Genomic DNA, 27793 nt, shown 5'->3' on the forward strand with positions numbered 1-27793 from the left:
CAGACCCCGCCCTGTAGGTGGCGCTCGATTGGGAGTACAGACCCCACCCTGTAGGTGGCGCTCGATTGGGAGTACAGAACCCGCCCTGTAGGTGGCGCTCTATCGGGAGTACAGACCCCGCCCTGTAGGTGGCGCTCTATTGGGAGTACAGACCCCGCCCTGTAGGTGGCGCTCGATTGGGAGTACAGACCCCGCCCTGTAGGTGGCGCTCTATCGGGAGTACAGACCCCGCCCTGTAGGTGGCGCTCTATTGGGAGTACAGACCCCGCCCTGTAGGTGGCGCTCTATTGGGAGTACAGACCCCGCCCTGTAGGTGGCGCTCTATTGGGAGTACAGACCCCGCCCTGTAGGTGGCGCTCGATTGGGAGTACAGACCCCGCCCTGTAGGTGGCGCTCTATCGGGAGTCCAGCGCAGATGTCCCGATGCGCTGCGCGCGCCGGAAGGCCCTGGTCCGTTTCCGGTGCGAGCGGGTTCCTGCTCGAAGATGGCGGCGCGAGGCTTCCAGACAATGAGCCCGGGCGCGGCGGCCGCCATGGCGGCGGGGTCTGGGCCCGGCCAGGGACAGGGGCAGGGCCAGCCCCCGGGTCGGATGCCGCCTAATCAGCAGCAAAACATGTTCCGCTCGGCCATGCCGGGCCAGGGTTACCCGGTGAGTGTGAGGGGCGGTTGCGAGCCGGGTTTTTGGAAGTTTGTATTGAGGAGGGGGGAGGCGGGAGGCGGGAGGCCCTTTTCCCCTCAGACTGAGTGCGGCCCATCGCGCCGATCAAAGCGGGCACAGCAGCAGTCGGCCTCTCTCCTCCCTCATGGAAGGGTTGGTCTCCGATCTGTGACCAGCCCCCTGCTTTCTTTGTTCCTTCGGCCGGCTGGACAGTTCCCACCGCCTCCTCGGCCTCTCGCATTGTTCTCTGGCCCTGATTCCTTGTCACTTTTTTTTTTCAAATGTGATTGTCCAGGGGCTGGAAAAGGGGTTTTTTTTTTTTTTTTGGTTGCAAGAGCGATTTGATTCTTATTTTTGAAGTTTTAGCAGAAGTGTGTTGAAATCAAAACAGAAAATGCTGGGGGACACACTCAGCATGTCAGGCAGAGTGAGAAATAGTTCATGTTTCAGCTCGATGGCCTGCAATCCATCTCAGACTCTAGTTCTGGTCATGCTGCTCCAGCCACCATGAGGTGTGGGGGACGCTTGATGGTCTTTTCTGCCCGTTAATTTTGTATGTTGGTATTGGGCGCTATTAGTGTTGCTTCAGAAAACATGTAAGGAATCTTACAACACCAGGTTATAGTCCAACAAATTTATTTTAAAATCACAAGCTTTCGGAGATTATCCCCTTCGTCAGGTGAAGGGGATAATCTCCGAAAGCTTGTGATTTTAAAATAAATTTGTTGGACTATAACCTGGTGTTGTAAGATTCCTTACATTTGTCCACCCCAGTCCATCACCGGCATCTCCACTTCAGAAAACATGGTAGTGTTTTGAGTTCCCTTTCAACAAATAGCTTTAACGTGTTATGTGCTGTTTTCTGTGTGTGTCTGATACAGTTACAGTGGGCAGACTCTAGACCCTATGCCCACTGGGCTTGGCAGAACAGCTTGTGTGTGTGAGATAAGATTGGCGGGCTCAGACCCGAGTTCAGTTTTGATCAGGGCCACTGGCGTGGAGATAACATCACAGCAAAATTCCAGCTGTTTGAAAATTTAAGACCGAAGCAAAAGTCAGGTGCCAGCCAAGGTGGACGTAACTGGGGCCAACGATGCTTCAAGGTGGTGTTAGTCTTGGCTCACCTGAGTCAAGGTGGTAGTCCCACTCCAGAGACTTGAGCACGTAATCCAGGCTGACACTCCAGTGTAGTACCGAGGGAGTGCTGCACTGCCAGAGGTGCCATCTTTTGGATGAGACGTTAAATCGAGGCTCTGTCTGCCCCCTCAGGCGGACGTAAAAGCACAGCATTATTCAAACGAGCAGAGGAGTTCTGGCCAACATTTACCACTCAGCCAACGTCCCTAAAAATAGATTATCTGGTCATTTATCTTCTTGCCATTTGTGGGCCCTTGCTGTGCACAAATTGGCTGCCGTGTGTCCCTACATCACAACAGTGGTTTCAAAAAATACCTACTTCATTGGCTGTAAAGCGCTTTGGGATGTCCTGAGGTCATGAAAGGTGCTATATAAATGCAAGGCCGATCCTTTCCCACACTATCTGCTTTTACTTGTATTTTGAGGGGGTAAGGTAAGCTTCTTTAAAGGAATCCAGTATCTGATGATTCTTTGCTCTTGTGCAAGTCAAAGTATTTCCCGGTTGGAGAGGAATACATCTGTACGTTGACTGACCATAAGTTTGTCATGTTTTATGTGGTTGCACCAAGGGTCAGGAAACCCTAGTGCATTCCCCAGTGATTAGCACTTAATTTGTGCGTGCATTGTACTGTATGTGGTGGAGGAATTGTACCAGATCTGTCTTTTGGCAACAACTAGATTGAATGCTGCAGGAATAGTTTTTCGACTGTGATTGAATACATTGCGGAACACAATAGTTTCAGTCCTTCTGGGACCCTGGGAATGTCAGTCGTGGAAGCAACCGATCTGGGTTGGATAATGTCACAATGATATCAAAGTTTTGGTCATCAGGGCATTGAGAAGAGCCTTCAGGTTTTATCTCATCATTCACATCTTCAGGAGAGTAAATAAAACTGGGGGAGTGTTCACAGCACGTATTGTTCTTTGCAAAAGACAAAGTACAAACGTTATCACTCATCTGGCCTGTTCTCATTATTTACTTAAGACTTTAAACGTATATCTTGTTGCTATCTAGTTCACTTTTTATTTTAAAAAGCTGTCTTTCTATAAGGCCTATCTCACTTTTGATATTGTGTCATCATTGACAACTGGATTGAGAAGTTGCTAAGCCTGGCTGAATCCGTGCTTGTCCCTGCCCCATTGTTGCATTCCAATTTTTTTTTAAATCTCTGCTGATCTCCATTCCAGTTTCATTATGGAACTCTCTGTGATTGTAGACTTAGCTCACAACAGATGACAGCAACAGTGTCACCAGTGTTCCCATGTCTATGTCAAAGGCATCAGAAAAACGCTTAAAATGGCTGCGAATGACAACGCCCTTGATCTAAAGAGGTGAAAATCAGCCTGGATTCTTACTCCTGATTGCAGTCCAGTGACTGCTTCTGGAAAGCTTGTGTGGAGGGATGTCTGCTGAGAACAGGATTGAGTTTGGCTGTGATTCTTCTCATGGTAGAATAGCCTGCCGACAATCACTGGGCTCATGCATGGATAATGGAGGATGTCTAGTGCCCGTGGAGCCACAGCCCAGGAACAGTCAATGCCTTCGGGAAGGGGAGAACCAGAAAACAAAAATCTATTAGTGGCTGCAAAAAGCAGTTAATCTTTTATTATTTTGTTAATTGAACAGCCCTGGAAACTAATGGGAATAGTGATGGGATAACACAAAATAAAACACTTAGATTGTGGGTCTCGAATAACTAGTTATGTGGCTTGTCACTCAACCACATGTCACAATCCATCACCTTCCACCGTGTATACTCTTTTTATATATATATATATATATATATATAGTTATCAGCTTTTCATTCCTTTGTCACCTTTTCCTTAGTGCCTGATGTGCTTAGGTCCCGCTTTGGTTCGCTAAAAAGATTCTGATATTGTTTAATGGCAAGGTTTTATTTTTTGCAGTAAATTCTGGTGCATGTTGGTCCTCATGTAGAAATTTTGAAAGCAGCATTTAGCCACTTAATTGTATTTGTATTTAGTTTGTGATTGGTGTGTATAGCATTTCATTATATAATGCTGAATGTCCAATCAACCCAAATCTTTTTTGCAAGATCGATTGTGGTGCTTGGTTGTTCCTACTGGTGACATGGCAATAGCGCACGGCAGACAATAAAGCACTTTTTTCATATTGATTTATTTTTGATTTTGCTCGTGCTAGTTTGTCTTTTGCGGAAATAGCACTTTTGGAAATCACTATGGATGCTGACAGAACCAGGTTAGTTTCAAATGCATTCTCCTCCTCCAATAAAGGTTGCATTAGGATTCCGAATCCTGACTTGACATCAACGACTAATCAACCCAGCAAAAAACCCATCTCCCAGCAAGTATCATTTTCCAGCTTTTTTTCTTCCACCAGTCCATGGCCAATCATTTTTTTAAGTGCTTTGAAATTTGATAATCTTCCTAAATCCTGAAAAACTGCTGCTGCATGACAGTAACCAGAAGACAGTAAACTGAAAAGTGCCAGCACATAATCTAGGCTAACACTTCGATGCAGTACCGAGGGACTGTTACATTTTCAGGTGTTCTATCTTGAATTAGATTTTTAACCAAGAGCCCCGTCTTTTAGATCAGGTGGACGTTAAAAATTCCATGGCACTATTCGAAAGAGAGCAGAGTTCTCCCAGTGTCCTGGCCAAAATTCCTCCCTCAACTAATGCCACCAAATGAAGATTAGCTGGTCATTCCTTTTGTGCTATCTTGTGTGATCTTGCTTTGCACATATTGGCTGATGGCTAACATAATAGTGCCTCTCCTTCAAAAGTAATTCATTGGACGTGATCAGGCACGATATGGAACATAGATGATTGCAGCACAAAGCTAGGCCATCGTGTGTGTGCCAGCTATTTGCTGGAACAATCGAAAACTATTCCCACTGCCTTGCTCTCTCCCCGTAGCCCTGTACCCTCCTCTGTTTGAAATGTTTATCTACACTCCCTTTAAAAGATGCTGTGGTTTCTGCCTCAACAATTGCCTGTGGTAAAGCATTCCTTCTTGCTATCTGACAATTTTAAATTGATGACTCCTCCTTACTGACCTCTTGACCAGAAGAAATAGTTTTTCCATAGTCACCCTATCAGAACCCTTGATAATTTTAAAAACCTCTATAAAATCTCCTCTTGGCCTTCTCCGTTTCAGTATAAATAGCCCTCGTGTCTCAAGTCTCTCCTCTTAACTATAGTGCACTCACCCCTGTTATCAACCCGAACGCAAGTTCTTTCTAATAATCCCTGTTGCGTCGTTGCATTTTCATATAGTCTGTTTGGATTTCAGGTTCTTCAGCACCATTTTCTCATTCAGTGGCCTAACAATTTCTAAAAGTGGACCGGATCCCTTGGAACTTGAAAATGGTATCTTTGGTGAAGCTAGGAATTAACAATTACCCTCATTATGGTAAATTGTGTACTGGAAATTACGTAGGATTCCCACCATGTCTTCAGTCTATTCGAGTAAATAGAAATGTTGCTCGCAGACCAGAGATTCAAAACTAATCAAATTTACACACAGAAATTAAGCACAGTTATAAAAGTGAAATAGTATAACAGTATAAAAGTAACACTGCAAGATAATTGGGATAAATAATATACAGTACATCAAAGCTCTGAAACCCTTGTCCAACAGTTAGAAAGGCTATTGCAATTAAAACAATCTCTTGGAATAAAACAAAGTCACGAGAGATAATACAGTGAATATTAACAGAATGTTGTCTTGAGCCATATCCCTTAGGTTGAGAGCTTCACTTGATTTATATGAGCCATATGTTCACAGAGCACTCTTCAGAATTCAGGATAAAGGGTGAGTGGAATGTAATATTCATAAATTACCAGGCTCAGGTGCTGCACACTGAGATGGGTTGGTGAAATATCAGAAGTATTAACCATAAAATTCCAGAATTCTTCAGAAACAGGATTTTCACCGAAGGACTGAATGGTAAATGTTACAATAGCATCATGTTGGTAATAGGAATACTGCTGGAGACCATTGTAAGGGATAACACTAGTGACAATTTGGACCGGTGTGGGTTAACTAGGGACAGTCAAAATGGATTTGTACGGGGCAGGTCATGCTTGATTAATTTAATTGAATGCTGCGAGGAAATTAATCAGCAATTATAGACAATGGGGATGCAGAGGTTATGGTATATTTGGACTTGTAAAAAGTGTTTGATAGTGTGGTTAAGAACTGTGGTATTAAAGGCAAAGTGACACCATGGATGGATAGATGGCTAAAGGATAGAAAGTAGAGAAGTCGAGTAAATGAATGTTTCTCGAATTGCCAGCCTGCAGCTAATCGTGTGCCCCAGGGATCTGTGGTGGGACCTCTCTCGTTCTCCATTTTTAATTTTTTTTTATATATGTATATATATATATATTACACACAAATGATTTGGACATGGAAAAATAGAGAGAATATCATCGAAATTTACTGATGCCACCAAATTAGGCATCATAATAAGCTATGAGGAAGCATGCAGGAAGACCAAGGTAAAAGAAGTGGGCAGGTAAGTGGCAAGTGCAGTTCAACGTCAATAAATAAGTAGTAGCACATTTTGGGGAAAGAAACGGATTATAAATGTACCCTAAATGGTAACATTCTTCGTGGAGTGAGGAACAGAGATCTGGGGATATACAGATCTTTAGAAGCTGGTTTGCAGATTGGAAAAAAAACCATAAGAACAACAAATATTGAAGTACATGGGGAAAGAAGAAGAAAAATGGGATTGGAATTGACAGCTCCGATTAAAGCTAGCACAGGCTCAATGTGTCGAAGAGCATCTTGCTGTGAAATATCGATATTCAGCAGCAACTGAAAAACCTGCTTTTGTTCACCTAACAGCTCCTTTGGAAAGAAAGAACCTGCATTTATATAGCGCCTTTCATGGCCTCAGGACGTCCCAAAGTGCTTTACAGCCAATTAACTACTGTTTTAGTGATGTTGGTTGAGGGAGGAATATTGGCCAGGGCACCAGAGAAAATTCCCCAGGTCTTTGAAAAGTACGGTGGGATCTTTTACGCTCACCTGAGAGGGAAGACAGGGCCTTGGTTTAACGTCTCATCCGAAGGGTGGCACCTCCGACAGTCCAGCACTCCCTCACTACTGAACTGAAGTGCCAGCCTAGATTCTGTGCTCATGTCCCTGGAGTGGGGCTTGAACCCACAGCCTTCTGACTCAGGCAAGAGTGCTACAACTGAGCCATGGCTGCCACCAAGCAAAACACGTAATGTTTATATACAACAATGACCCAAATGAGCACTGGCTGACACCCCCTTTGGCTTGGCATCGATTTGTGCCTGGTTATGCCTCTGTGAAGTGCCTTAAGATGTTTTTCGATGGTAAAGACGCTAGACAAATGAAAACTGCAGTTCTGAACATTGTCAGCCATTTCCTGTCCACTTACTATTCTTCTGATGAGACAGTTTTGAATTGTTTAAATTTTCTCAATTTAAAATTCTCTCTTCAGTTCAATGGAATTTAATTGCAACCATTCACTTATCATTGTGCCAACATTCAGGGCTTTTCCTGAGCATTCTTCTCTGCTGGCAACTGTTTTGCTGTGTGCAAGCAGGGCTTTTTTATCCTTTGAGTCTTGATGTTAATTAGCTGAGACCTGCAAGAGCAGTAGTATGGAGAGTGACGCGACAGCCTCTGCTACAAGGTCTTTCACTGATTCATTTCTTTGTGGTGTTTAGAATGCACATCGTAGGGCCTTGGACTGAACAATGTAATGTCATCTTCTGGCGTGCCAGTTGCTCTTGTAGCTTGACTCTTGATTTGCTGAATTTCTTGTAAAAGTTGAGGCGATTGCATCTTCCCGACAATAAAATGTCGGATGCCCAAGACCGACAGCACCAGCTTGTTAAACGAGAGTGCAGTAAAGTAGAGCATAGCACACGGACAAAGGGTGTTTGAAAGGGACGCGTGGCATGCAGTCAGCAACCAGGAGCAAACTCTTTGAATTTCTTGCTCACGGTTTGGTAAGGATCTGTTTTCAAATTTAAAAAGCCTTTCTTTATGACTGTGGTAGCAGATTTTTGTAAATTGTAATGCAGCGTTTTGGGTCCATGCGGCTTACCTATCAGCTGACTCTTGTCCTTAAAGAGGAAGAGGTATTAGTGAGGCCAAGCACAGTCGGGTTGTGTTTTTCTCTAGTTGATGCATTTCTTAGCTTGACTGCAGGATTAGTTGTGGCTTTATGTAGAGCAGACTGAATGATTGGATTGATTATGTACCTTATTGTAACATGCCTGTACTGCTGTAATAATTTAATTATCTGCCAATTAAAACATTTTAGTGCTACTAATTTTTATTGGATATTTTTGTTAAGTTTTTTTTCCCCCTTGAAGATACGCAACTGGGGCTTTTCCTAATTCAGATGTTGGGTCACACTGTAGTAATTGCCTGCGCTTTGACAGCCAGGAGAGAAGGCATTAGAACTGGTGACTTGTCAGTTTCATTCCTTGCTACTGGAATAAAATTCAGTCAAAACTTGTCTAAATTTGCATATTTTAAAATTTAACTGACTGGAACTGTTCTTTTCCCCATTGTTCTGCCCCCCTCTCGCCATGGTAACTCGAGAATATACTATTCTGTAGACGAGAGGGCAGTTAGTCGGCCAATAGATAGCCACCCCACACCTTTTCTCGGGACAGGTCTTTAATCTGTCGTCTGGAGTGCAGGTTTGACGGGGCAGCTCAACCTTTGAGTTCCCATCACATATAAACTGAGCTTGCTGCTACCCTATCTTGGTGTCATAGTTTTGTTTCCCAGCGCCTGACTCTGTTTCTCTGGCTATGTGCACTGTGCATATGTCGCGGCTTGTATTATGTGGCTGTTTTAATTAACCGTGTTCAGATTTGCCCTCTTGTAGCTTCCAGTATTTTGTGGCATTTTCTTATCAAAAATCAGACTGTGGGCATAGTGGTGTGGAAGTTGGCTAAGTTGATTTCTTTGGCTCTGTTTGCTGATTTCAGCTTTCCTGGTAAGGACAAATCCTTTTTGCGTCTCATTTTGTTTTCTTCCATTTAACTAGCGTCCAGGGATGCCTCCGGGCAGCCGCATGCCCCCTCAAGGTGCTTCTATGGGTCCGCCAGGTCCTTCGTACAGTGGGAGCCCAGCGGTGCGACCAGGCATGCCTCAGTCGATGATGGACCAGTCTCGCAAACGGCCAGCTCCACAGCAGATTCAGCAGGTGCAGCAACAGGCAGCCCAGAACCGCAATCACAAGTACGTCCAATACCTCTTAAGAAATGAAGTTTCTCGTTATTCACTGCAAACTAGCTTTGCCAGAAACGCTGTACTTTTAAACACTGTGTTTTCAGCGGCAAGGGTACCAGAATTGTTCTGTGTCCCAGGAATGAATTTTTTGTTACTAATTTTCTTCCCTGCAAAGTGCAGACACGTGCTGGGTGTGGTTCCGCTATCTTCAAATACTTCGCCCGAGTGACCACACTTTGAGTCAAGAAAGTGAATGTTGGCTGGCTATTCTACTGTAGATGGCATCACAGCTGAGCTGGATATAGGGCAATCCTGCCTCCATTCAATGTCCACATGTGTGCACCTCCTGGATAGTGATCAGGAGCAGGAACTCTGGCTGATTTTTTTTTCTTTTTCTCCCTCTCTCGCCCAAAGCATTATAGCACCCCATAACTGCTGAACTTTTTTTTATTGTGTCAGCCAGAGTAGTGGTCTTACTAGCAGCAAACACAATGCTTCTACGGAGTTGCATGATGAACACAATTTCAAAATAATAAAATTGATATTCTTCGTATAACAGGACTCTTACAATCTGTACAGCCAATGTCAGCCATTCAGATGCTGCAGTTATTTCATCTTCTTTGTGCTTCATCATATTTATCTTTGCCAATCATTAATATCGAGAAACCTGCATCGAAATGTCCCTGTTGGCTTAGACGGTAAATGCATTGCTTAATGTACACACCATGTACAGTCCCCACCGTTTATAGCGGGCGCGTTGGTGTTAATGATTTGCCCGCTGTAGGCGTGGACGGTTTAAGTGGTGGGAACTGTAGTGCAGAAGATCGATCCCTGCTGTGTGCTGAGTTAGTTGATTTCTGCCAGGGGAGCAATTTGGGCACTGCATTTCACTGCTGTACTCCTGGGCTGATTTTTTTTTTCCTCTCCTGATTACTATCTAATGACTCTTACTGAATTGCACACGGGCAGGATTCAACATTGCTATGATTTCTCCCCCATACTATCAAATAGCCTGTTGACACGCATTGTCCAGGCTCACACATGAAGTATAGCCACTTAAGGTGAGGCATGTATCCATTGAGCTTTACCCCAGAAGAGGGAGATGGAGGGCGTTAGGGAGGGAATTCCAGAACATAGGGCCTAAATAGCTGAAGGCACGGCCGACAATGATTGGGGGAAGGGAAGGGAGAATGCAGCAAGAGCCACTTCTTTAGGGGAGAAAACTAGAAAGGAAAATAGTTTAAAAGCATAAAAACCTATTGGGAGTAAAGTTCTTAATCCATAAATGCTTTCACTTTATAATGACTGGATAATTGTGTGATCTCATTTTAATTTGACATTTGAACAGTTTTGTGATTATTTCCCAGAAGTTGCTGGGAACTCGGGTCATCTTTCTATAGTTTTGTCAGTGTTTTAATATCTATTTATTCCAGGTAACCTCTTATGGTGCCTTGTGGGTCTAATGGTCATTGCACTCTGTGTCTGAGTATTAAAAGGGCTCCATTTTGGAGTGGCAGATTTTGGAAGATCAGTTGCCAGAGTAATGTGTTTATTCTTTCATTTGAATAGTGCAAAGAAGAAGAAAATGGCAGATAAAATTCTACCTCAGAGGGTAAGTATTTCCTTTTGTTGTTGTTAAAGGTTTTCCTGCACCACATTCTTCACCTCGGGCACCTGATCCAAAAGTTTTGGATTTTTTAAAAAAATGTAATTTTCGCATACCATTCCCTAGCTGAAGGTAGGATAGGTGAACTGATCGTAAGCCTGTGCAAATCAACGTGTGTAAAGTGGCCACTAGGGCTGATGGGGGAGCAAGAAATTTTTTTGGTTAATGCTGGATGTGTCTAGGCAACTGTATAGTGCAGTGGGTTTGACGTAGACTTTCACTACTGAGACCTGGGTTCAAATCCAATTCAGAACATTCTGGTTCAGCCTGCAACAATTGCTGGGGAGGTGGGGGATGGAATTAGTGACGAGGGTACGAAGTTTGTGGCAGGGCTGAAGACGGTGGCTTTGGTCTTCTCAATGTTTAACTGGATGAAATTGTGATTCATCCAAGACCAAATGTTGGACAAGCGGTCAGACAACACTGAGGCAATAGAGGGGTCGAGAGAGATGTGGAGAAGTAGAACTGGGTGTCGTCAGCTTACGTGTGGAAGCTGACCCCTTATCTTCAGGTGATGGCTTCAAGGAGCAGCATGTAGTTTGAAAAAGAGGAGGGGTCTCAGTATAGATTCTTGGGGGACTCCCATGGTAACTGCGCGAGGGCAAGAAGGGAAGCCATCGCTGGAGATTCTCTGGCTGCGACTAGATAGATGAGAGTGGAACCTGGCGAGGGCAGTCCCATTCAGCTGGACAATGGAGGAGAGGTGTTGGAGGAGGATGGTGTGGTCGACCGTGTCAAAGGCTGCAGACAGGTGGAGGAAGGCAAGGAGGGATAGTTTACCACAGTCACAGAGGATGTCATTTGTGACTTTGGATAGGGCTGATTTGGTGATCATCAGTGATGATCATTGTGCACGTTATCCTTTTTATTGTAGATTCGGGAGCTTGTGCCAGAGTCTCAAGCCTATATGGATTTGCTGGCATTTGAGAGGAAGCTGGACCAGACTATAATGAGGAAACGCCTGGACATCCAGGAAGCATTGAAAAGGCCAATAAAGGTAAAACATATTGCACTATCTCGATTATTTACCGACAGTCTGTACTTTGGCCTACTAAAATCTAATTTTTAAGCCATCAGATCCTCTGACACTTTTTAATCAAGTGTTAAAACCTGGTATTAAACTGTTTCTGACAACAGAATGGGACTCCTTGAAGCCTTTCTTTACGGAAGGGGTTTTGCATAACCGATAGGACCCATGTGTTACAACAGTTTCATTTCTTGCAGTTATTCATTTTAATGTAACCGTTGTCTTTTGTGTGACAATTTAGATTGCATATGAGCGTGTGATGTTTTTTTTTCAAAATTTATGGCTAGTGTTTGAGTGCCAGTTCATCATTACGTGAAGTATTTGAACTTTGGATAGAATAAATAGCATGCATCAAAATATTACTTAGCGTAGGGGTGTAATAAGGCTTCCTCCAAGACTGTTCTGTGTTGGGCTTCGAAGCTCCGTTCTGGCTTCTTTTCTTGACCTTGATCTCGCATCTAATTGCGATTTAATTTTTCTTACTGGTCACACAAATCGATCTGCTTGCAATAGTGTACCACTAGATTCATGCCCTGTGGGTTAATTCAGCAGCATTTAATCCATTTTAACAGCATAACTAGCCAAACGAGGTAATTAATTCTTCATGGACGCTGGTATGACTGCCCAAGGTGGATAATTGATAAATTGGGTCTCCTTCTGAGAGCCAAAACATTGGGGTGTAATTTGCAGCAGAGATTTTGGCAATCTATGCAGTAACCATCACCTTTCTGCTACTTTTTAAGAAACCCCAATGTTGTCGGCACATTTTAAATATTCAGAGTTTCTCTGATGACTCATGAATGGAAATGCTGGGTATTGTGGTATTGGACCGTGCAGCCTTGCAAGGCTTTGGAGTTGATCTTGGTTGGAAATCTGGAACTCTCTCCCCAAAAAGCTGTTGAGGCTGGGGGTCAATTGGAAAATTTCAAAACTGAGATTGATAGATTTTTATTAGGCAAGGGTATTAGGGGATATGGAATCAAGATGGGGAGGTGGAGTTAAGATACAGATCAGCCATGATCTAATTGAATGATGGAGCAGGCTCGATGGGCTGAATGGCCCACTCCTTCTTATATTTCTATGTTCCCTGCTCTGTGCTAAATTAGCTGATCGCTGGTGTTAAAATTGATCAGTGTCCCAGAGTTAGACAGGAAAACAAAAAGAGGCTGATGTTACCCACACTGGAACATTGAATGAGGATTGTGATTTTCTACAGTTTAGCATGGCACCAGTGCTCACCATCTAGACTTGCCTATTAAAAGTAAACACGTAGCTCAGGTACGGTAGGGCTGCCATTACCTAGGGAACTGTACCCCTTCAGGGGAGGAGGAGTAACGGGAAGAATTCAAAACTCAAGAGAAATAACAGGAGAATAGAATAGTGATCAAAATTCTTTCTTTTTAAAGAGATCCAGATACTGAAACGTAAGTGGGATGTGTCAGAAAGGGGGAAAGAACATGCATTCTATACCAGGCAAACCTAAACTACTTGTGTGGATTCCTCTGTAGCTTGGTTCAGAGACTCTTCAGTATGACGACCGATATCCAGTTGACCGAGAAAACCCACTTTGTTGAAATAATAAAAAGCTAAAACTCCCTCCTTGTTTGTTCAGCAAAAGCGAAAGCTTCGTATATTTATTTCCAATACGTTCAACCCTGCAAAACCGGACGCAGAAGATGGGGAAGGAACGGTGGCATCCTGGGAGCTTCGGGTAGAAGGAAGGCTCCTAGAAGATGTAAGATTTGTATTTCTCTTCTCTCTTTCTCCTCCCCATCCCCCCACCCCCTCCTCCCAACCAAAATGGAGGTAGCACGATCAGTTAAAAGGCAGGATTAGTCAAGGAAATGTCTGTAACTTTCAACTTTCACTCTAAAGATGTCAGCCATGGCTCTGTGATTGCATTCTCGCCTCTGAGTCAGAAGGTTGTAGGTTCAAGTCCCACTTCAGAGACTTGAGCACAAAATCTAAGCTGACACTCCCAGTGCAGTACTGAGTACTGTGGCACTGTTTAGAAGAGCAGAGGAGTTCTCTGCATCTCTCATGGGAGCAGGTGTCCTGGCCAATATTTATCCCTCAACCAGCATCACCAAAACAGATTACCTAGTCATTATCTCATTGCTGTTTGTGGGACCTTGCTGTGTGCAAATTGGCTGCTGCGTTTCCTAAATTACAACAGTGACTACACTTCAAAAGTATTTCAATGGCTGTAAAGCACTTTGGGACGTCCTGAAGTTGTGGAAGGTGCTATATACATGCACGTCTTTCTTTTAACTGTAGAGAGCTTTTTAAGTTTTGCGGATGGAATGCCATGAATTTTTGTATCGACTATTGGGAAGTCCCAAGTTATACCACACAAAGGGAATTCAGATTTTTTGTTTGAAAAATTGTGCAAGAGTTGTTCACATTTGTAAGTAATTGTATGGAAAACTGAGAGGCTAGACATTTATTCGACCTTGTATTTAGTAGAATTTCATTTTTTAAAAAAAGAAAACGCTCTCCCTTTTTATTTATTAGCCCCAGATCTTGAGGTGTTTTATCCCCAATTGTATTGCAACAGTGGGGGCCCAATTTGGTGTTGAAGGTCCTATCTTTAAAATAGGTATAGTATGATCTTTGAATTTCTGGAGGTTTTGCATTTTGTAAATGGCAATTTTCAAAAAAAAACTCTGAATTCCTCTTTTTCCCCACAGCATGAACTAGTTCCTGTCTGTTCTGCTCCTTACCCTTGCTTGCTCCATAGCCATTACTAGAAGGCACACAAAAGAAAAGCTGAGTTATAGTCCAGCAATTTTATTTTAAATTCACAAGCTTTCGGAGATTTTCTCCTTCCTCAGGTAAACATTTACCTGAGGAAGGAGAAAATCTCCGAAAGCTTGTGAATTTAAAATAAAATTGCTGGACTATAACTTGGTGTTGTAAAATTGTTTACAATTGTCAACCCCAGTCCATCACCGGCATCTCCACATCAAAAGAAAAGCTGGGATTGGTTTGTCATCTGATGAATTATTGATGTTCTTTGTGTTAAGTCTTCGCATAATTTCTCCCCTGATATCTCAGCCAAGATCTCACAGTTGCCGAGGGAGGGGGTATATCAAAGATCCCCCAATCCATGTCGTGCCAATCTCCACGTTCCTTAGCAAAGGTATCATGAATAAGCCAGTCGGGTTCTGTTTATGTATGTCGTCAAGAATTTGCTTTGTTGCACTGATTAATATGGAGTGGTGGCTTGTAGGCCTCAATTCCACTTAGATTTTGATTGTAGCTTGACCTGCTGTGGGAAGACACAAAACAGGCCAGGCATAGTGGGGAGGAAAGTTAGAGGGTTAGTTGTTACAGGACCGCTGTTGCATGCGTGCACCCCAACTAGAGGCCGGGAGCAGGGTGCTTGCCTTGGCGCTCGCTCACAGGAGGCACATCGCGTTTGCAGACCACAAGAGAGCTGTAGGTGAGGGGGCATTAGAAGATGGGTACTGGAAATTGATAATGGAAAAACGGCAAGGCAATCGGTATCTTCAGTTTCACTCAATCAACTACTGATCTGTATTAAGCGGCAGACAGCTTATGAAATCTTTGTTTTGTGTATGTGTAGTCAGCTGTATCGAAGTATGACGCTACTAAACAGAAGCGGAAGTTTTCCTCATTCTTCAAATCCCTTGTGATTGAGCTGGATAAAGACCTCTATGGACCTGACAACCACTTGGTTGAGGTAAGCAGACTGGAGTGATGTGTACTCCGTGATTGAATGTATGTCGTCAAGAATTTGCTTTGTTGCACTGATTAATATGGAGTGGTGGCTTGTAGGCCTCAATTCCACTTAGATTTTGATTGCGCTACATTTTATTTGTTTCAATTTTAATGCCAACCATTGGACATTTGAAGGTTGAATTGTGCCTGAGTATATTCTGTTTGCAATGAAATGGTAACATCATGGTGACAGCCTCTGTGACCCCATCAGTTTGGGTCTCTTCTTTCCTCAGGCAATCTGATGATGTAGGTTATGGGAAGGGCCCGCACGTGTTCTGTAGTGTATTCATTTATCGCAATGGAAACTGACTGGGGGCTGCCGTACCCCAGTAAAAGCCTTCTGGCTGGCTGTCGTACCGTAATTTGTGAGTGTATTTTATTTTAAAAATCAGCCTTGCAATCCTGGCTAGAAATGGGACTAAATACTGGTAAGTGACACAAAGGACCTTGAACCATTAGAGACAAAACTGATTTGTGGTTCAAATGCTCTGGGATTCTAACTGTTGGTTAAAATAGGGACATCCTTTCATGCAATTGTATTGGCTGTGAGTGAGCATGATTGAGCTATGGAGAATCCTATTAATGTAGATGCTGAAAGAATGAGTTGCTCTTAGTCACACAAAGTGATAACTGTACTTCATTAACTCCACTCAGTGGCACAGGACAGCCACAACTCAAGAGACTGATGGCTTCCAAGTGAAAAGACCAGGAGATGTGAATGTGCGCTGCACAGTGTTACTAATGTTGGATTACCAGGTAAGCAAAATGTGTTGAGTGTGAACAGAGTTACACATAATCATTTATTACCTCTAGACATGCTAAGTCCACAAGTATATTTCATAGTTACATAGAATGTACAGCAAAGAAACGGGCTATTCGGCCCAATTGCTCCATGCCGGTGTTTATGCTCCACACGAGCCTCCTCCCTCCCTACTTCATCTAACCCTATCAGCATATCCTTCTATTCCTTTCTCCCTCATGTGTTTATCTAGCTTCCCCTTGAATGCGTCTATGCCATTTGCCTCAACTACTCCTTGTGGGAGCGAGTTCCACATTCTCACCACTCTCTGAGTAAAGAAGTTTCTCCTGAATTCCCTATTGGATTTATTAGTGATTATCTTATATTTATGACCCCTAGTTCTGGTCTCCCCTGCAAGTGGAAAAATTGTTTCTACATCTATCCTATCCAAACACTTTCATAATTTTAAAGACCTCTTTTAGGTCTCACCTCAGCCTTCTCTTTTCTAGAGAAAAGAGCCCCAGCCTGTTCAGTCTTTCCTGATGGATATAACCTCTCAGTTCTGTTAACTGGTTTCCTTTAAATATTCGAATATGGTTTAAAAACCCAGTGCCAGAGTTGGCAGAGATTATAAATTGCAGTTAAGTATTTGAAAAAAAATGGCATTTGAGCGGCCCAATGATAAAAGGCATTGACTAGCTGAAGCACACAGAGTATAAAGGATCTAGGTTTGATCTCTGGTCTGTGCTGAGATTAGTGGATCCCAGCTGAAGTGGCAATGGGTTGCCCTCTGCTCGTGCAAGAAAAAAATAGCCGGGGTTGTTGCTGCTCCTGATTGCTATCGGGTGACTCCTGCTGGGAACTGCGCCTGTGTGGACATCAAGGGAGGATAGGATTGGGCTTTCTGTGCTGGTGCTCACAGTCAAATAGCCTGCCAGCTATCACCGTCTTAAGTTCACATGTGGCCAATCGGGTACAGTATCAGAAAGCACCTGTGGAACCCCAGGATGAACCACCTTCGGGAGAGGAGGAAATTGGAGGGGAAACCAAAAGGGACGATTCAAATATGATGGGAGTCAGCAGAAAGCAACTCACTAACTTGTAGCCTTGCCCCTTCCGAACTTTCAGCCACCACTATGTCCCTGGATACTTCAGGGTGTTTATCACTGTACTGTGTACACACTAAGCCCTTACAATGAGCCTTATTGACTTTTGGACAAAGTTCAGGACTCGATTCTCTTGCTGATTATCACTTCTCGTTCCACTCAGCCAATCTCTAAAATTGAGAAACCTAAGTAAAGGGCCAAAATCTGTAGTGCGAGACACTACCACGGTTGAAAAGAGAAAGATAAATCAGTAAGTAATGCTTGGATAACTTCTGCTGATTGCAGTATTTCATCATCCTGCCCTTTGCTAAAAGGGTCAGTTTGGGCAGTGAGCACTAGAGAGATGTTGTACGGCAGTGATGAAATTAATACTACCACTTGGTAAGTGAGTCACTGAGCCAGTTCTGGACCTAGCATGGGCCCAAATCCTGGCATATTTGGTTACTAGAAACATTGAATTTTATTTTTTGAAATTCTTGGATGGTGTAAACGACCGGGTCTGCAGTGTCTCAGTGCACCCTCAGGATGGCAGCAAGCACATTAACGTCACCAGCAGATCAGAATCTCTTGCATCCAGACACTCCTGGCAGCCTGTAAATAGAATAGATCAAGTGTCTGATGGGCATGTACTTTGTGGCATTGCTGGGTCTGTATAATGATTCATTTATATATTTTTTCACAGCCACCCCAGTTTAAACTGGATCCACGACTGGCACGTCTGCTGGGCATCCACACTCAGACTAGGCCCGTCATCATCCAGGCTCTCTGGCAGTACATTAAAACCCACAAGCTGCAGGACTCCCATGAACGAGAGTTCATCAACTGTGACAAGTACCTTCAGCAGGTAATTATCAGTGTGCTCTGTCTGGATGCTAATGCAGTGAATCAGCAGGGATGACCAGGTAAAGAGAGTGCTTAAATGTCAGTGAAACCCCACACATCTTCCAAATTAGTTTAATAACTAGTATCTGTGAAAGTAAAGGTGACAATACTTTTGATTTATACTCAATAATGCAGGAATGTCCAAGCTTTTTGTCTTTGTGGGCAATTAATTCCCATATATCTCGAGCCGTGGATACTAACCGATCTTGGTGTTCTGATTTAGGATTTATCCACCAAATTATGCACATCTCCAGGTTCATGAAATTCGAGCAGGATAAACTAGCAAATAAGAAATATAAGTGCAAATAGAGCTGAGCTGCTAGGGTTCTGGTGGCTGGTTTGTCTGAACTTGTGGGCTGCATATGGCCCACTGGCTGTAGTTTGGACACCCCTGCGTTGTCCTTTTTAAAATGGAGTAAAAATGTAACTTTATATTCAGGCAGTGCTAAGTGATACTGTTGCACAGGCCAAATGTTGCTTTTTTTTAACCTCCCCCTGCCTACCACAAAAAAAAATTACGAGGGGAATCCATTCAATTTTTATTGCATTGATCAAAATTATGTTTTTTTCTCCATGTTCTCACTTCATTGTAGGCGTCAGACTCAAGGTAGGAATAAAGGGTGCATTAAAAGTGGGTTGCTTTCACCAGCTGGATTTGAACCGTTTTCTTCAGAATTGGTGTTAGGCATGCATTGGAATGTGGGAGGTTCTACTTCAAATGAACAAGAGAAAGCGAAGAGCCTGAGTGTCATAATGGATTAGCACACTGCCCTTTGACCAGATTGTTGTCTGCTGACTGTAATACTACCATGTGGAATGAGTTTAATGGAGGCTTTTCCACACATCTACTGCAATATCGAGAGGATTGTAACCCTTAATCTTGGTTACAGCTTGCTAATTTTTTACTGAAGTTGTCTAGCTCTGAAATTACAGTTTAAATGGCCTCAATGTAATTTTACAGCAGTGGATCATGTTCTCTCATCTTTTCTCCAATGAGCATGTCAGTCTCTCATAACTTGAGACTTTAAATCAATGCACAAATCCTCATGAGGGTAGGGCCACTCAAAAGCTGCATACAGTATTCTAAACATGGCCTTTGTGAGATGTAGAGCAAAGTTGCCCATTAGGGACAAAAAGTCTGGACACCCCTACTTATAAACTACTCTCCAGCATTTTCTTTATTACTCATGTAACTGATCTATATTGTCATCTGCTTGTATCAGTATCAGCATATCGTAGATATAAATGTGGAAAATGACCAGGGATGATAAAATGACTGTTCTCTTATGGCTTGAACTGTGCAGCCCCTGAGTACGAAGGTTTATTCTGACATAAGGGATGTAGCTTCCACTAGCTAGATTAGTACTCCTGGATCTAATCGTTGTAAATACTAATCTGTTGAACATGTGCTTTACACACGTGAGCTGCAAAAATACTCAATGGGCAATTTCATAGGATTAATATTTTCTAGGAATACTGAGATTAGACAGATTTCTGTTTTACTGTGGAACGCCACACATGATAATATTGAGATTTCAGTTGAATTTATTTTTGTTAAAATCTTCCACCTTCCATAAATTTCAGCTCACTCAAAACTCTGCTGGCGTTATCCTATCCCGGTGCCCCAATGCCCCCAATTTGAAATTGTCATCCTCATGTTTAAATCCCTTCATGGCTGCGTCCCTCTCTATCTCTCATTAACATCCTCCTCCAGCTCTACAACCTCCACCCAAAGTCTCCATTCATCTGACTGTGGCATCTATATGTGTTCCCCTCCCTTCGCCCCAGCTGCCTAGGCCCCACGCTGTGGAATTCCCTCCCTAAACCTCTCCACCTTCCTCTCCTCTTTTATGACCCTCCTTAAAACCCACCTCTTTGATGACCAGGCATTTGGTCACCACTCCTAACATCTCCTCTGTCTTTACGGCTCGGTGATCGGAATGACGGGTTGGCACGTTCTCTGAATCTAATTGCTATTGTTCAAGTAGACTACTACCGTGGTCAGCCGTAATTCAATTTAAACATCAAGACAGAGTAAGTGCTTGTGGGACTTTAGAATGAAGTGTTATTGCTCGGCCGTTTTCATGCATTGGTACAAATAGGCGATAGGGAAAGGCATCATGGGTAAGCCAAGCACGTGACCTGGCTTTTGAAAAATATTGGGAGATTTTGTTTTCCAGTTCATAGTGGTTAGGACTCTATAAGCATTTGATCAAGCAATTAGATAGCATTGTATATCGAAATATCTCCAATCTCTTCACATAATGAATAACTTTTTGGAGTGCAGAGTGTATCTGTGATTTATATCAATTAGTGTTAATTGTATTCAGGTGATGCGTATCAATTGGGAACACTCATATCCATTTATGAGTGTGCTGATTGAGGGTGTGGTGTGGGTGTAATGTGGGTATAGGCTTGGAAGCAATTGAAAACTAGGCTCTAGCAGTCTATCCTTCACCACCTGGCCATCCAATTTATAACAGAGGTTGTTATGTAAGCGAATGTGCAGCCATTCTGCACCAGTAACATTGAATGACCTGTTGGTCTGTTTTTTTTAATGTTAGTATTGGTTGAGACCTAGTCCTAAGGTAGGGGTTGATCCGGATGCTGGATGTGAACAGTGCAAAAGGTGTCCACATTTCTGAATAAATCTGGGCTACTAAATGACTGCAATTAGACATTGTAGTTGAGTGAAGTAGATTTGAGTAGTTATGTTTAGTTTGGAATTATAGTTGGTAGAAATGTATTTGGATTTTAATATTCATTGTTTTAGCATTGCAAAAGTGGTGGGTTTTTTTCAAAGATATATGCAGCTTTTATTTTTAAATGAAAACAGGATCCTGTTATTGAATGTACTTTTATTTGTTGCAGATCTTTGAGTGTCAGCGAATGAAGTTCTCAGAAATCCCTCAGCGACTACATGCTCTGCTGATGCCTCCTGAACCAATCATCATCAATCATATTATTAGGTGAGTATTGCTGACATCGGACCTGCTGCCCCAGAATTAGAGCGCTTGATCCATTTATGAAAAGTTCTTAAGAGTTCTGACAACCATACTGTAAATGTGTTTATCCAAATACACTCTACTAATCTGTTTGGATGCAATGTCTTGAGTTTTCATTTCACTGGGTTCTATATGCAGGGGAAATGCATCAGGCTGTGGGTCTTAGTCAGAATCTAGCTGTGTATTTTCGCTGGTTTAAGGCTTTGCAAAGTGTCAGCATTATATACTATTAGACCTTTCCTCGATTCCAACTCAGACCTACGGCCTGATGGATTTACCCTGCAGCAGACCCATTGAGTTAAAAGCCAGGAACTCCTTGTGGAGAATCACGAGTGTGAACATGTAGCCTGTAACTCCATAACCTATTGGGCTGTCAGTGTTGTATGCTTCTTTGAGTTTGATGTTAAATTTGAGGTATCTATATCAGACTAATGCATGTAGTGAACTAATATAACTGCAGCTTCAGTGCATGCCATTGTGTTCTATAATATAATCCCATGCCGTTTGATGTTTCAGTGTGGACCCAAATGATCAGAAGAAGACTGCTTGTTATGATATTGATGTAGAAGTGGATGACACACTAAAAACGCAGATGAATTCCTTTCTCCTTTCTACTGCTAGCCAGCAGGAAATTGCTGCTCTAGATAATAAGGTTAGCTTGGAACATTTTAACTTAAGAGTTCATTTGTGGTTCTGGGCAAACAGCTTTGACTTTGCACTGGCACTAAACTTCTGTAGCGTGGTTGAGACCTGACCTAAATCTAGAGTGAAGACTCTCGCTCTGGTGAGATGACCTTATTGAAACCTTAAAGATGGTGAAAGGAATAGATGCCATGGCTGTATGTTTTTTGAAAACAGTTGTAGTCTTGAGACTAGCAATTGTAGATTCAAACTAGTCAAACCTCACGCAAGGTTCGTAGGAAATTTTTTTTCTCTGATTGGTGTGTGGAATGGACTTTGTTCAGAGTTAGTCGTTGCTAATTCGCTAAGCTCCTTTTAAAAAGTAGTTGGATGATTATCTCACCGAAAGTGGGACTGAATGCTTGTGGCATGTTTGTCGATGCATGGCAAAAATAGTTGGAGAAAATTCATTGCTTTGGATTTTTGTTGCTTTTATCTGGTTTAAATTCTGGGTTGAGTTGTGTGGAGGCCCTGATAGTGTGCATGATATATTGGAGGGAGTGCACTCCATGAGCCAAATAGCCTTTTCCCATTCCATGATTCCTTATTAACTTTATAAAATTAAATGCTAATCTCGATACACGTACAAGATAAAAACACATTTGTTCTTCATTCAGAGCTTCCATACACTGTAGGTATGAAGTCTAGCTTGATTGTTTCTTGGGAATCCGTGTGCTTAGTATGCACATAAAAATGTCGTGATATTACAGTTAGGGGGTGCCTTTTGTGGTCTCTTCCCATGGCATCGAAATCCCTTAGAACATGTTTCTTCCCCCAGTGAAAAATGTTGTGTTCACATCACTTTGAAGAGTGAGGCAAAGCCTCTGGTTTCTCCTTGGGTATAGATTAGGCTAGATCTTTCGTGTAGTCTTACAAATGCAAGGTCCTTTTTCAGGCTTTAACCTCTGAATTGAGATGTTGGCATTAATTGACAACCTGTGCTTGTGCATCAGCTCCTATATGATTTTTTAAATTATTCATTTCAGGGGCACAGTATTGAGAATCTTAATGAGAGATTAAGATTAATGATAAAAGGCTACACAAGAACTTTGTGTAACTGTTGCTATTCCTCCACAAAGTGAATTGAAGTGATGGGCAGCATTTTTAAAAAGCCACATGCCTGATAGCAAAGGGTTTGTAAATCTTTCACAGAACCGACAGAACTGTCATGCAAACTGTAAAAAGAAAATATCTAACAGTTAAGGCTTGTTCATGTAAAACAATTGTTTAAAGTTATTAGCTAAACAATCACTACCAGTCTCAGTGATGAGAGAAGTTCTCTTCCCCACCGCACCCAAAGCCAGCTTATCTGTGTTGTCTGAATATTTATGTAACATTTTTGTCTGCATTCTTTGAAGATAACACAACATTGAGGAAGGAAAGAAAAATTAATAAAAATTGTGATTTGCTTTAAGAAAATACTGCCCCTAACTGTTGGGGTTTTAATTATTAAGCTGAAGAGCATGTACAGACAAGATTATCCAGGTGATTTCCACAGACCAGATAAATAGTGCATTTTCTGAGTTAATTGCGAAAAGAGATCTGAGTAGCCTGTAACCCTGCTGTTTTACTCTCTCAGATCCATGAAACAATAGAGACCATTAACCAGCTCAAGACACAGAGGGAGTTCATGCTGAGCTTTGCCAGAGATCCGCAGGGTTTCATCAATGACTGGCTGCAGTCACAGTGCCGTGACCTGAAGGTATGTATTTTACCAGCTGAAGCCATGTTTAGCTCCTCTTTTGGCTGTGCATTCTTCGGACACTACATCACCGTGCATTGTATTTCTGAGGGAAACTAGTTTGTAAAACTATTAATTCAGACATGAGCATTTATTGGAATAATGTTTATTTACTAAGGCACATACTTCCAAGTTACAGGAAGCACTATTCAAAGTTCTTTATTTTCTTGCACCAGGAAAGGGTATTGTGCGGAAGCGGATTCAACAAGTAGTTCATATTTGACCGAACCTGAATTTTCTTTTATTTGACCCAAAATACTGTATTCCCAATCTGAGCTGTGTCTGTGGTGAATTGCTGAATAACTTAAAACTTTAGATTTTTATTTTCCATTATTATAACACAGACCTACAATTGTACATTGTTGGCACAGTATACAGGAAGCATAGTTCAGTGTGCACAATATTGAAGTGCAGAACGAGAGGGAGTAAGCCTTATGTAGAGGCATGCGCACAGCCCATATGTTCTGGTGAGAGGTGTTGGTGATTAAGTATACTCCTGGTGGCTGTCTGTGACAATCCTATCGATGACTCTTGATTCTCTTAGGTATGTCACTATAACTTTGTGAATTGCCACAGGCAGGTGGGTTAGCACATGTTCCTTTTGCATGGCACCTGGGCTAATTAAACTCCATTAAAGAACATATTGCAAATGTGCTCTTCTAGATTAAAGGACAGAGATTGCTGCTTATGATTTCAACGCAGGATACATTTCTGATCTCCCTGTATCCAACTTGAACTCAGGAATCACATTGTGTTGCCTTATTTTGCACTGCTGTAGTCCTCACTGATTCTCCTTATTACTGTTTTATAAAAACCCAGAGCTGGGTTTTATTTTAAATCCCAAAAGCCAGACTCTTGCTCATTGTTGCATCCCGCGCTTGTAGCAGTCAACATAAGAGCATAGGAAGCCGAGAACGGGAAAATGCCATTCAATCTGCCGAGCCCTTTCTTTCCATGGGCCGTGTACAAACCACTCTCCTGCGCCATACAAAAATTACAGTTGACACTATCAGCAGACATTGCCTAATGCATTTATATGACATTCCTGTGACTCTTCGTTTAGCGGCGATGTTAACCCATCTTGTGTCTGCGTGCACTTTCTGTGAACTTTTCCTATTATAAATTCCTATGTCCCCATTTTGTGGTGGAGGCTGCCAATGTGGACTTGTTTTGCTGTCATTACACCCTCTTCAGGCCCCCCCCCCCAATAGTGCTGCTTCAGCACCACCACTGGCGACAGGATGTAATTACAGCGTGGTGCATGGGTGGTTTCCATTATACACGTGGACATAGGAAGTTACATTAAAATATAAAATAGGGACACAATGTATGACTTGAAAGTGGGCATGGAATTACAGCGGCAGACCCTGGTCCAATTATCTAACCCTGCTTCACCTTAAGACTTGTTCTTGACTCCATCACGGGAGTCATCAAGAATGTTAAAAAGCAGACAGAGGAATGTTTTATGAATGGATTAAGCATTTGTCCACCAATATCACCGACGGAAGAGGAGTAGCGGAGTTCTCCCAGTGTTGTGGCTAATATTTATCCCTCAACCAACACCTAAAAGACGATTATCTGATCATTATTTCATTGCTGCTTTGGGATCTTGCTGTGCGCAAATTGGCTGCCGCATTTGCCAACGTTACAACAGTGACTACACTTCAAAAGTACTTCATTGGCTGCGAAGCACTTTGGGATGTCCTGAGGTCACAAAAGGCGCTAAATAATGCAAGTTCCTTCATTCTTTGTTTGACAGCCAACTGTAAGCAGAGAGTGTGTATTTTCAGAGGGATGATCTGTAAACCAGTGTGACAATGACAAGCCGAGATCCAAATCCAGACATGAGGTGCAGTATTTTTGGACCTCCTGCGGAAAGCAGCAGAAGTTACCTACAGACCATTAACAACAGATTTAACTTTTCCCTAGTAGTTTGCTTTTCATAGCCTCAAATGCCAGCAAACATTTCTGTTTCCATGGCAAGTTATGGCTGCATTATGTTTAAGGTAATCGGATCTTTAAAGGAATCTTAAATTTGACTCATAAATTTATAGAAATTTCAGCTCAGAAGGAGGCCATTTTATCCCACTATGCCTGTGCTAGCTCCATACTAGTGCTATCTAATCACATCGCCCTGCTCTTTTCCTGTAACCTTTAATACTTTTCCTCTGAGTGTATTCCCTCTTAAATGCTGTGATTGACTTGGCTTCAACAGCCCCCAGCTGCGGTAATGTATTCCACATTCTGATCCTGTGTGTGAAAAAAATTCTGTTTAACCTCTTTTTTCCCCCCCCCCCCCTTATACTGTACTAATTCCAAATTTATGCCACAATTCAACCGCTGGAAACAATCTGACTATCTACCCCCTCAAACCCTTTTTAAAATTTTGAACATTTCTATTTGGTCCTCCCCTTAGCCTTCTCTTCTGATGAACGCGCCTCTAGTTTTTCAAGTCTCTCATTATAACTATTTCCTCTTGTCCTCAAATCTGTGTTGCACTGTTTTCATGGTTCTCGTACCCATTCTGTAAAACTGCCCACAGTACTCCAATTTTAACCTAATCGACCGATTCATCATCACCTGCTTGCCTTTGTATTCAGTGCCCTTATATATAAAATCCAGGACCGCATTAGCCCCTTTTATGGCTTTTTCCACTTGCAGTCCTGATTTTAAAGTTCTACATATCTGCACCCCGTGATCGATGTCACTCCACTCCATTGAGAATTTTATTGTTCAGGGTGTATTTCTGGCCTTTTCCCCAAAATGCATTCCCTCACACATCTACATTGAGCTGCATTTGCTACACAGCTGCCTAGTCCTTATGTCCTTTTGCATTCTTCCTCACAGTTTGCTACACCCCTAAATTTGGTGTCATCAGCAAATCTTGATATTCTCTCTATGCCCATGTCCAAATCATTTATGTCTCAACACAGATCCCTGCTATTCCTAGCTTTTTTAAAAAAAAAGTTTAAAAATGTACAGCCAAACTTTGTTCCACTAGAAATAGAAACTATTCCTTTGTTGGAACTTGAGCGCGCAAAGCAAAAGTAAAACTTGGACCCGCGAATTGTCATGGTCAGTACTGGTCTTGTTCTAGACTTATACTGTTGGATACAAGGGGTTCACAGTTCATGATTCATTGGTTCCTTCTTGACTATTCAACTGGGGCACTTCTATCTCCGTTCTTGCCAAATACTAACTAGATTTGAGTATTTAACTTTAGATATCAGTTGGCTGCAACGACATTTCTTTCTGCTTGAAGTCACGATGATTTACTCCTTACTGTCCACATTCATGCAGTCATTGTCTCGAGAGTGATTCCGCAATGCATTGGATGCTCCAAATTTATGCCATTTATGCTGCCGAGCTAAATTCAAGGCACCAGCAGCACCAAAGCAACTACACGTGATGGGACGGTCCATACAGACCAGCGACGCCAAAAACGCATTGGTGGCCTGAGAGTGGCTGAGCACCCAGCCTTTCTGTGGCCAGAATAAAATGGCGGCATGTGACCGCCAGCAGCGGTCTGCTCGAATTTGACAGTGGAGTTTTCATCCGAAGTGAAACCACATTTTAGGATAGATATCAACAACGCTGCAATATAAATGAAGCATCATCTTGCAGAACCACTTCAGGAGATAGTTCTGCAATGCTGAGTCCTGGATGCTGTAGATAATCCCTGAAACCAATTTAATGTTACATGGTGGTTTCTACAGTAGTTTACACTGCCTCTTTGCCACTAACAGTGGTGCTGCTGTTGGCAGCAAACAGGCTATGTAAAAGGGTACAATCAATGACAGGCCAGCCAGAGGTCATGAATTCAAATCACACCGTGGCGAATTGTGAAATTTAAATTGAAGTCTAGAGATTGGTAGGCAGGTATCAGAACAAAAATGAACATGGAAGCAAACTGCTGAATTGTTTTAAAAATCTAACTGGTTCTCTAATGCCCAGCCTGACCTTGCGTGGCTCAGTCCCACTCCACATGGTTGACTCTTACTGCTTTAGCAAGCCACTCCGATGTAAAAAAATCGCTATTAGAAGGCCCACCCACCTGCCACGGACACATTTAAAAAAATATATATCTAAGTAGTTAAGCACCTGTAAACCAACACAGCATTCAGAAAAATAGCAAAAGCAAGCACTTGACTTTTATGGATTTTTTTTGCAAGAGATAAAACTTGT

The 27793-nt window shown here is 42.5% G+C and overlaps 1 protein-coding gene across 1 annotated transcript in view; it reads left to right on the forward strand.

Moving 5' to 3' along the window:
- The first annotated feature begins 440 nt into the window (after positions 1-440).
- smarcd1 (SWI/SNF related, matrix associated, actin dependent regulator of chromatin, subfamily d, member 1) overlaps positions 441-27793 on the forward strand; it is a 33577-nt gene continuing 6224 nt past the window's right edge. The window contains exons 1-11 of the mRNA XM_067976678.1: positions 441-650; positions 8833-9026; positions 10587-10629; positions 11558-11680; positions 13323-13445; positions 15300-15416; positions 16109-16210; positions 17982-18143; positions 21053-21150; positions 21703-21838; positions 23447-23569. Coding sequence (XP_067832779.1) covers positions 486-650; positions 8833-9026; positions 10587-10629; positions 11558-11680; positions 13323-13445; positions 15300-15416; positions 16109-16210; positions 17982-18143; positions 21053-21150; positions 21703-21838; positions 23447-23569 — 1386 coding nt within the window. The 5' untranslated portion in view covers positions 441-485. The remainder of the gene's footprint in view (positions 651-8832; positions 9027-10586; positions 10630-11557; positions 11681-13322; positions 13446-15299; positions 15417-16108; positions 16211-17981; positions 18144-21052; positions 21151-21702; positions 21839-23446; positions 23570-27793) is intronic.

This window comes from Heptranchias perlo, chromosome X (genome assembly GCF_035084215.1).
Source record: "Heptranchias perlo isolate sHepPer1 chromosome X, sHepPer1.hap1, whole genome shotgun sequence".
Classification (NCBI taxonomy): Eukaryota; Metazoa; Chordata; class Chondrichthyes; order Hexanchiformes; family Hexanchidae; genus Heptranchias; species Heptranchias perlo.